Raw genomic sequence first — 11,543 nt, forward strand, 5'->3', positions numbered from 1 at the left:
GCACTGCGAATACTCTATTGAAATCTCTACACTTGATCCCTAAGTTGATATTTTCAAATCTCGCGCCAAAGCGGAAATGGGATCGGAATTCCTGCTGTCTGTCCAAAATGTTTGTTTAAGAGACTCTAGTCGAACTCGGGATGAAGCCAATTAACTAATATATTTATATATATATTTTGTTTAAATAAGCCCCATATTCTAAATTAAGCATTTATTTAAGTGGGTGTTGCTTGTCTCCGAAACAAAACATACGAATAATAAGAAAACTTGGTAAGAACTGTTTGTAAATATAAGTTATTATAAGCTGAACGTCTTATATACTAAGATATTTTGGGAATGGTGACAGACGGCATACATTCTGATTCAAACCTTAATATTAATTAATGTATACCATTAATAATAATTTTATTGACTTAACAGGGTGCAACGCACGCTAACTTAAATAATTGTCGAAGAAAATAATTAACATTAATTACATTTATTTAAATATTTAAGAAAAACTGGAAATTCAAAACACTTCAAAACTTTGACACGAAATTTGAAATTGCTAAGCCTTTGCGTGGGTAATTTTAATCTCGGGTATAAAACCAAACCAAACCTAACCTATTCTATTGTGCTTGAAAGTGTTGTTAAATGAATGAAAAGTCGTTGAAAGTGTTGTTAAATTAATAAAAAGTCGTTGAAATGGTTGAGAAAAAGATGGTTGAATGCGCTTATAAATGACTAAAAAGTGGTTGAAAGTGCCGTTAAATGACTAATACATGATAGAAAATGTCGTTAAATTACTGAAAAGCGGTTGGAGGTGTTGTTAAATGGGTAGAATTTGGTTCAAAGTGTTGTTAAATGACTAAATCGTACGTGAAAGTGCTGTTAAATGAATAAAAAGTTGTTGAAAGGGTTGAGAAAAAGATGGTTGAACTTGCTGATAAATGACTAAAATGTGGTTGAAAGTGTCGTTAAATGACTGAAATGTGGTTGAAAGTGTCGTTAAATGACAAAAATGTGGTTGAAAGTGTCGTTAAATGACTAAAATGTGGTTGAAAGTGTCGTTAAATGACTGAAATGTGGTTGAAAGTGTCGTTAAATGACTAAAATGTGGTTGAAAGAGTCGTTAAATGACTAATACATGATAGAAAATGTCGTTAAATTACTAAAAAGCGGTTGGAGGTGTTGTTAAATGGGTAAAATTTGGTTGAAAGTGTTGTTAAATGACTAAATCGTGCGTGAAAGTGCTGTTAAATGAATAAAAAGTCGTTGAAAGGGTTGAGAAAAAGATGGTTGAACTTGTTGATAAATGACTAAAATGTGGTTGAAAGTGTCGTTAAATTACTAATACATTAATGGAAACTTCGTTAAATGACTATTTATTTAAGTGGGTGTTGCTTGTCTCCGAAACAAAACATACAAATAATAAGAAAACTTGGTAAGAACTGTTTGTAAATATAAGTTATAAGCTGAATATTAAGCCTCGCATCTCTGTTTACAGTATATGGTAGTAGATATGCAATATTTCACCTATAAAATAAATTCGACTCACCATTTAAAACCATTCCGGAGGAGAATTAAAATGTTTAGACTGGTTTACATGTGGTGGTGGTTTGAAATATCTAGATATGTGAATGGACACGTTGCCGGCGATAAAAAAGAACCGATAAGAAGTATGGAATCTTCTATCGATAAGATATGTTTCCACGTGGTAGGAAAATTTCCAGATAGTAAACTAGAACCGAAACTAGAACTATTTATCGATAAGATATCTTTCCACGTGGCGACGGAAACCAGAACCGAAACTAGAACTGTTTATCGATATCTTTCCACGTGGTGGGGGGTAAACCAGAACCGATAACTGAAACAAGAACTGTTTATCGATATATTTCCACATGGCATGGGTAAACCAGAACCGATATCGTGCTATTTCCAAACTTATCGATGTCTTGGAGATCTTATCGGGCTTATCAAAGGTTTCTCAAGTATAAAAACTCCTGCACGTGGCGATAAGATATGTTTCTACGTGGTAGGAAAATTTCCAGATAGTATAGTAAACCAGAACCGAAACTAGAACTATTTATCGATAAGATATATTTCCACGTGGTGGGGGTAAACCAGAACCGATAACGGAAACAAGAACTGTTTATCGATATCTTTCCACGTGGTGGGGAAAAACCAGAACCGATATCGTGCTATTTCCAAGCTAATCGATGTCTTCATCGAGTGTTATCAGACTTATCAAAGGTCTTTGAGTTTATCGGGCATAAAAACTCAGGCACACGATGATAAGATCATTCTACGGCTAACCCAACTCTCTCCAGCAACTAAAGTAATAGCAGGACTCTCTCTCTCACCACAGGAAACTCTACGCTAATGTAAGTACACTCTCCGGAGTCTAAAATTCTATCCTTAATTAAATATATATAGAACATGACTTAGACATTTAGAATATTTCTAGAGATAGGTTTAAATTATGTGTGTGTGGATTTTAATTAATTTGTTTTTCTCTAATTAGGGACACCACCAATATCTTCGAAATATCATCCACGAAGTCCGTCTCGGTTACTCCTGACTGTAAAGTTAGACTAGGCTTAACGGACGGTTCAACTGGCATCACGTTGACGGAGGCTGAATATTATCAACTCTACGGAATGCGGGAACAAGTAACCAACTATTTCCTGAATGATGGTGCTACACCGTCGTCTTCGTTCTTTGATGGGTCGAACCTGAAACGTATCGAACTGAATATGTACCAGGATTGGAAAGTACTCAACATTCGTGAGATGAGGGCGGGAAGTGGTGTAAACTACGGAACACTCTACCCGACCAGGATTGGGTTTGCAATTGGAGCCGTCCTTTGGGGGAAACTTTTGGAGAAGCACGATCAAGTGGTAACATTTCTAAACGCCGCTAAGCGCGTGTCCTCGGAGGTCGACGAGATTGTTAAACAACAACTGACCAAGTACATAAAGGATGCCTGCAACGGTTGTATCATATCCCACGGATCTCAGCTACAACACGAGTGCATGACTATGGACTGGATTGAACGCGTGAATTTACATTACGAAAATGCTGTTAATAATTTAGATATCAATGTAATTATCCAATTGTTTAATAATTCAACATTTTTAAGTATGGAATTTTGTAAAAGAATTGCTTCAAATGTAATATGTTATTCAAAACTTGCTTTATGAATAAAACTTGAAAAATATTGAAGTCTTATCATTTATAATGAATAATTAAATAGGTTAGTTTAAATTAGGCCTAATTTTTTGGTGAATTAGAAGGTTCGCATCCTCGAAATGACTAAAAATCTAAATTTCGCACATTTTATTAATGTTTTACGGGGTCCATCTCCACATGCTATAATTATATCGCGGACTTTCTATAACTACGTCTGACCTCCATTGTCTAAACGTGCAAGATTTATATCAATATAATATGGTTGAAAATGTATTTAAGACGAGTTGTATCTTTAAAACCATTCCGGAGGAGAATTAAAATGCTAAGACTGGTTTACACGTGGTGGTGGTTTGAAATATCTAGATACGTGAATAGACACGTTGCCGGCGATAAACAAGAACCGATAAGAAATATGGAATCTTCTATCGATAAGATATGTTTCCACGTGGTAGGAAAATTTCCAGATAGTAAACCAGAACCTAAACTAGAACCATTTATCGATAAGATATCTTTCCACGTCGCGGGGGTAAACTAGAACTGTTTATCAATATATTTCCACATGGCGGGGGTAAACGAGAACCGATAACCGATATCACTCACGCTATTTCCAAACTTATCGGGCTTATCGATGTCTTCATCGAAACTAGAAATCTTATCGGGTTTATCGATGTTTTCATTGAGACTAGAAATCTTATCGGGCTTATCAAAGGTCTCCGGTTTATCATTTATAAAAACTCCTGCACGTGGCGATAAGATCATTTTACGGCTAACCCAGCTCTCTCCAGCAACTAAAGTACCACAGCAGCGGATTTCAGCAACTATAGTCCCGCAGGAAACTCTACGTTATAATGTAAGTACACTCTCTGGAATCTAAATTTCTTAGTTTGTAATTATATACATATAGTGCATGACCATAGTAATTTAAATTACTTAAATTAATATATATTAAATTATATATAACTAAATTTGTTCCTAAATCATCTTTAATGTAAGTATGATTTTTTTTTTATGTTAAACCTGATATTTACGTATAACCTCTATTTTTTTCGATATTATATTTTGTTCTCTGAGTATACTATATACTAGATCTTTCTCTCTCAATATTTTATTTTGTTCTCTGGGTATTTTATATACGATATCTTTCTCTCGATTTCAACAGGGATGCACTCAAGGAAGAGTTGGAGAAATTGGGATTCGGCACTGTACCCGTTAGTGGAGAATTGGAGTGCCCCTATTGCGAGGGCGAGTTAAAGGAGTCCCCCGATTGCGGAAAACTTAACCACTATTGTATTTCACCGGAATGTGAAAGATTTCGGAGGGTCGTCCTTGTCCAGAGGAAAACCATCCTGAGGATTCCAACCACCGCCGAGTCTCGGCACTTATTGGACGCCCGGAACCATTGCGCTGAATGCGGGCAGTATAAGCGCGTCATTAAAAGTATTTGTCCATGTCGGGAGTGGGTAAAGGAAAACGAATGATGTATTTCAATTGTTTTGATTAAAAAAGAATATTTTGCACCGTCCTTAATGTGTATGCATACATTTTTTTTTAAACTATTTTAAATCTGATGTTTTCATTGTTATTTACAAACATTCCATATCTACAGCTTAACACAGCACAGCCGCATTTATCACGATGTCAGAGATTAGGCGTATTTAAAAAACATTTACTCTTGACTTCTATTTCAAAGCCCAATAACCTAAATTTCTATAAGATGTTATGGTGCAATCCCTAAGGCTTGACAATGAATTCCTAGAAGAGACGCCTTACTCTTAACCGAGATACATTAAAAACCTGTAAATTTCTGATTTTACAATGTTTTTGTTTGGTGCGATGTAGACTATAGATAAATCCATCAACCCACTTTAAAGGTTTAGGAAAAACGAATGTTCAAGGTGGCAGGTGCAGGGTGTAAAACGGATGATTTGAATGCTCAAGCTAAATAACACAAAATCGTTGAAACACCATACGTTTAACATTAATTTCCAGTTTTATATTATCGCAGTTTGGTTTCCAATTAATTTATGGGGATTTGTGTAAGAGACCACGTTGTCAATTGACTGAAATGCGATTGATTTAGTTCTTAAGAAACTTAAAAGCGATTGAAACTGACATGAAATGACTACAGCTCAATTAAGAGTATCAGCAAAACTCTTAAAAACTACGTTCAAGCTTCTTTAAATGTATTTATGTTTAATGACTAGTGGTACAGTAAAAAAGTGTTGCTATCCTACTTAAATGTTGTTAAAACGATGTCAAATAAACAAATTTCAATAAAACGTGGAATGACTAACAATGCAGATGAAATTTTCGCTATTCATTCTACTTAAAATTTACCAATGTTTCACATATTCTTCTAAACAAAATGGAATATCAAACCATTAATGACTGATATGCCATAACCCTGGCACGCTTGGGAGATACAGAACCTTATTCACAGTGTATTTGGAATAGAACAGGTTAGGTTTGGTTTTCAATGGGGTTAATTTTCCGAAAACCCAAGAAATGCCACTGCTCATGGATAAAAAGGTCAAGTCTCTAAACCTCAAGGCTAGGGGGGCCGCCTAATAAAACACGCACCGGCGAATAACAAAAACACGCGTGCGGCGGCCCTCCCAGCCTTGAGGTTTAGAGACTTGACCTTTTTATCCATGAGCAGTGGCATTTCTTGGGTTTTCGGAAAATTAACCCCATTGAAAACCAAACCTAACCTGTTCTATTCCAAATACACTGTGAATAAGGTTCTGTATCTCCCAAGCGTGCCAGGGTTATGGCATATCAGTCATTAATGGTTTGATATTCCATTTTGTTTAGAAGAATATGTGAAACATTGGTAAATTTTAAGTAGAATGAATAGCGAAAATTTCATCTGCATTGTTAGTCATTCCACGTTTTATTGAAATTTGTTTATTTGACATCGTTTTAACAACATTTAAGTAGGATAGCAACACTTTTTTACTGTACCACTAGTCATTAAACATAAATACATTTAAAGAAGCTTGAACGTAGTTTTTAAGAGTTTTGCTGATACTCTTAATTGAGCTGTAGTCATTTCATGTCAGTTTCAATCGCTTTTAAGTTTCTTAAGAACTAAATCAATCGCATTTCAGTCAATTGACAACGTGGTCTCTTACACAAATCCCCATAAATTAATTGGAAACCAAACTGCGATAATATAAAACTGGAAATTAATGTTAAACGTATGGTGTTTCAACGATTTTGTGTTATTTAGCTTGAGCATTCAAATCATCCGTTTTACACCCTGCACCTGCCACCTTGAACATTCGTTTTTCCTAAACCTTTAAAGTGGGTTGATGGATTTATCTATAGTCTACATCGCACCAAACAAAAACATTGTAAAATCAGAAATTTACAGGTTTTTAATGTATCTCGGTTAAGAGTAAGGCGTCTCTTCTAGGAATTCATTGTCAAGCCTTAGGGATTGCACCATAACATCTTATAGAAATTTAGGTTATTGGGCTTTGAAATAGAAGTCAAGAGTAAATGTTTTTTAAATACGCCTAATCTCTGACATCGTGATAAATGCGGCTGTGCTGTGTTAAGCTGTAGATATGGAATGTTTGTAAATAACAATGAAAACATCAGATTTAAAATAGTTTAAAAAAAAATGTATGCATACACATTAAGGACGGTGCAAAATATTCTTTTTTAATCAAAACAATTGAAATACATCATTCGTTTTCCTTTACCCACTCCCGACATGGACAAATACTTTTAATGACGCGCTTATACTGCCCGCATTCAGCGCAATGGTTCCGGGCGTCCAATAAGTGCCGAGACTCGGCGGTGGTTGGAATCCTCAGGATGGTTTTCCTCTGGACAAGGACGACCCTCCGAAATCTTTCACATTCCGGTGAAATACAATAGTGGTTAAGTTTTCCGCAATCGGGGGACTCCTTTAACTCGCCCTCGCAATAGGGGCACTCCAATTCTCCACTAACGGGTACAGTGCCGAATCCCAATTTCTCCAACTCTTCCTTGAGTGCATCCCTGTTGAAATCGAGAGAAAGATATCGTATATAAAATACCCAGAGAACAAAATAAAATATTGAGAGAGAAAGATCTAGTATATAGTATACTCAGAGAACAAAATATAATATCGAAAAAAATAGAGGTTATACGTAAATATCAGGTTTAACATAAAAAAAAATCATACTTACATTAAAGATGATTTAGGAACAAATTTAGTTATATATAATTTAATATATATTAATTTAAGTAATTTAAATTACTATGGTCATGCACTATATGTATATAATTACAAACTAAGAAATTTAGATTCCAAATTAATTTAAGTAATTTAAATTACTATGGTCATGCACTATATGTATATAATTACAAACTAAGAAATTTAGATTCCAGAGAGTGTACTTACATTATAACGTAGAGTTTCCTGCGGGACTATAGTTGCTGAAATCCGCTGCTGTGGTACTTTAGTTGCTGGAGAGAGCTGGGTTAGCCGTAAAATGATCTTATCGCCACGTGCAGGAGTTTTTATAAATGATAAACCGGAGACCTTTGATAAGCCCGATAAGATTTCTAGTCTCAATGAAAACATCGATAAACCCGATAAGATTTCTAGTTTCGATGAAGACATCGATAAGCCCGATAAGTTTGGAAATAGCGTGAGTGATATCGGTTATCGGTTCTCGTTTACCCCCGCCATGTGGAAATATATTGATAAACAGTTCTAGTTTACCCCCGCGACGTGGAAAGATATCTTATCGATAAATGGTTCTAGTTTAGGTTCTGGTTTACTATCTGGAAATTTTCCTACCACGTGGAAACATATCTTATCGATAGAAGATTCCATATTTCTTATCGGTTCTTGTTTATCGCCGGCAACGTGTCTATTCACGTATCTAGATATTTCAAACCACCACCACGTGTAAACCAGTCTTAGCATTTTAATTCTCCTCCGGAATGGTTTTAAAGATACAACTCGTCTTAAATACATTTTCAACCATATTATATTGATATAAATCTTGCACGTTTAGACAATGGAGGTCAGACGTAGTTATAGAAAGTCCGCGATATAATTATAGCATGTGGAGATGGACCCCGTAAAACATTAATAAAATGTGCGAAATTTAGATTTTTAGTCATTTCGAGGATGCGAACCTTCTAATTCACCAAAAAAATTAGGCCTAATTTAAACTAACCTATTTAATTATTCATTATAAATGATAAGACTTCAATATTTTTCAAGTTTTATTCATAAAGCAAGTTTTGAATAACATATTACATTTGAAGCAATTCTTTTACAAAATTCCATACTTAAAAATGTTGAATTATTAAACAATTGGATAATTACATTGATATCTAAATTATTAACAGCATTTTCGTAATGTAAATTCACGCGTTCAATCCAGTCCATAGTCATGCACTCGTGTTGTAGCTGAGATCCGTGGGATATGATACAACCGTTGCAGGCATCCTTTATGTACTTGGTCAGTTGTTGTTTAACAATCTCGTCGACCTCCGAGGACACGCGCTTAGCGGCGTTTAGAAATGTTACCACTTGATCGTGCTTCTCCAAAAGTTTCCCCCAAAGGACGGCTCCAATTGCAAACCCAATCCTGGTCGGGTAGAGTGTTCCGTAGTTTACACCACTTCCCGCCCTCATCTCACGAATGTTGAGTACTTTCCAATCCTGGTACATATTCAGTTCGATACGTTTCAGGTTCGACCCATCAAAGAACGAAGACGACGGTGTAGCACCGTCATTCAGGAAATAGTTGGTTACTTGTTCCCGCATTCCGTAGAGTTGATAATATTCAGCCTCCGTCAACGTGATGCCGGTTGAACCGTCCGTTAAGCCTAGTCTAACTTTACAGTCAGGAGTAACCGAGACGGACTTCGTGGATGATATTTCGAAGATATTGGTGGTGTCCCTAATTAGAGAAAAACAAATTAATTAAAATCCACACACACATAATTTAAACCTATCTCTAGAAATATTCTAAATGTCTAAGTCATGTTCTATATATATTTAATTAAGGATAGAATTTTAGACTCCGGAGAGTGTACTTACATTAGCGTAGAGTTTCCTGCGGTGAGAGAGAGAGTCCTGCTGGTACTTTAGTTGCTGGAGAGAGTTGGGTTAGCCGTAGAATGATCTTATCATCGTGTACCTGAGTTTTTATGCCCCATAAACTCAAAGACCTTTGATAAGTCTGATAACACTCGATGAAGACATCAAAAAGCTTGGAAATAGCACGATATCGGTTCTGGTTTTTCCCCACCACGTGGAAAGATATCGATAAACAGTTCTTGTTTCCGTTATCGGTTCTGGTTTACCCCCACCACGTGGAAATATATCTTATCGATAAATAGTTCTAGTTTCGGTTCTGGTTTACTATACTATCTGGAAATTTTCCTACCACGTAGAAACATATCTTATCGCCACGTGCAGGAGTTTTTATACTTGAGAAACCTTTGATAAGCCCGATAAGATCTCCAAGACATCGATAAGTTTGGAAATAGCACGATATCGGTTCTGGTTTACCCATGCCATGTGGAAATATATCGATAAACAGTTCTTGTTTCAGTTATCGGTTCTGGTTTACCCCCCACCACGTGGAAAGATATCGATAAACAGTTCTAGTTTCGGTTCTGGTTTCCGTCGCCACGTGGAAAGATATCTTATCGATAAATAGTTCTAGTTTCGGTTCTAGTTTACTATCTGGAAATTTTCCTACCACGTGGAAACATATCTTATCGATAGAAGATTCCATACTTCTTATCGGTTCTTTTTTATCGCCGGCAACGTGTCCATTCACATATCTAGATATTTCAAACCACCACCACATGTAAACCAGTCTAAACATTTTAATTCTCCTCCGGAATGGTTTTAAATGGTGAGTTGAATTTATTTTATAGGTGAAATATTGCATATCTACTACCATATACTGTAAACAGAGATGCGAGGCTTAATATTCAGCTTATAACTTATATTTACAAACAGTTCTTACCAAGTTTTCTTATTATTTGTATGTTTTGTTTCGGAGACAAGCAACACCCACTTAAATAAATAGTCATTTAACGAAGTTTCCATTAATGTATTAGTAATTTAACGACACTTTCAACCACATTTTAGTCATTTATCAACAAGTTCAACCATCTTTTTCTCAACCCTTTCAACGACTTTTTATTCATTTAACAGCACTTTCACGCACGATTTAGTCATTTAACAACACTTTCAACCAAATTTTACCCATTTAACAACACCTCCAACCGCTTTTTAGTAATTTAACGACATTTTCTATCATGTATTAGTCATTTAACGACTCTTTCAACCACATTTTAGTCATTTAACGACACTTTCAACCACATTTCAGTCATTTAACGACACTTTCAACCACATTTTAGTCATTTAACGACACTTTCAACCACATTTTAGTCATTTAACGACACTTTCAACCACATTTCAGTCATTTAACGACACTTTCAACCACATTTTAGTCATTTATCAGCAAGTTCAACCATCTTTTTCTCAACCCTTTCAACAACTTTTTATTCATTTAACAGCACTTTCACGTACGATTTAGTCATTTAACAACACTTTCAACCAAATTCTACCCATTTAACAACACCTCCAACCGCTTTTCAGTAATTTAACGACATTTTCTATCATGTATTAGTCATTTAACGGCACTTTCAACCACTTTTTAGTCATTTATAAGCGAATTCAACCATCTTTTTCTCAACCATTTCAACGACTTTTTATTAATTTAACAACACTTTCAACGACTTTTCATTCATTTAACAACACTTTCAAGCACAATAGAATAGGTTAGGTTTGGTTTGGTTTTATACCCGAGATTAAAATTACCCACGCAAAGGCTTAGCAATTTCAAATTTCGTGTCAAAGTTTTGAAGTGTTTTGAATTTCCAGTTTTTCTTAAATATTTAAATAAATGTAATTAATGTTAATTATTTTCTTCGACAATTATTTAAGTTAGCGTGCGTTGCACCCTGTTAAGTCAATAAAATTATTATTAATGGTATACATTAATTAATATTAAGGTTTGAATCAGAATGTATGCCGTCTGTCACCATTCCCAAAATATCTTAGTATATAAGACGTTCAGCTTATAATAACTTATATTTACAAACAGTTCTTACCAAGTTTTCTTATTATTCGTATGTTTTGTTTCGGAGACAAGCAACACCCACTTAAATAAATGCTTAATTTAGAATATGGGGCTTATTTAAACAAAATATATATATAAATATATTAGTTAATTGGCTTCATCCCGAGTTCGACTAGAGTCTCTTAAACAAACATTTTGGACAGACAGCAGGAATTCCGATCCCATTTCCGCTTTGGCGCGAGATTTGAAAATATC

General features: G+C 35.2%; 3 protein-coding genes across 3 annotated transcripts; 1 reads left to right on the forward strand and 2 right to left on the reverse strand.

Moving 5' to 3' along the window:
• Positions 1-3,983: 3,983 nt before the first annotated feature.
• LOC149679060 (uncharacterized) lies at positions 3,984-5,018 on the forward strand. The gene is made up of 2 exons (XM_089836893.1): positions 3,984-4,021; positions 4,331-5,018. Coding segments are annotated over exons 1-2 (321 nt in total). The 5' UTR covers positions 3,984-4,019; the 3' UTR covers positions 4,650-5,018.
• Positions 5,019-6,494: 1,476 nt separating this feature from the next.
• On the reverse strand, positions 6,495-7,605 carry LOC149679061 (uncharacterized). Its single transcript, XM_089836892.1, has 2 exons — positions 7,568-7,605; positions 6,495-7,182 (listed from the first exon to the last, which is right to left on the reverse strand). Coding segments are annotated over exons 1-2 (321 nt in total). The 5' UTR covers positions 7,570-7,605; the 3' UTR covers positions 6,495-6,863.
• A 785-nt stretch (positions 7,606-8,390) lies between these two features.
• On the reverse strand, positions 8,391-9,321 carry LOC149679062 (uncharacterized). The gene is made up of 2 exons (XM_089836888.1): positions 9,227-9,321; positions 8,391-9,086 (listed from the first exon to the last, which is right to left on the reverse strand). Coding segments are annotated over exons 1-2 (681 nt in total). The 5' UTR covers positions 9,229-9,321; the 3' UTR covers positions 8,391-8,407.
• Between the last annotated feature and the right edge of the window lie 2,222 nt (positions 9,322-11,543).

Source organism: Phalangium opilio, unplaced genomic scaffold (assembly GCF_054372755.1).
Source record: "Phalangium opilio isolate 3A_F unplaced genomic scaffold, DU_Popi_V2 ptg000042l_1, whole genome shotgun sequence".
Lineage (NCBI taxonomy): Eukaryota > Metazoa > Arthropoda > Arachnida > Opiliones > Phalangiidae > Phalangium > Phalangium opilio.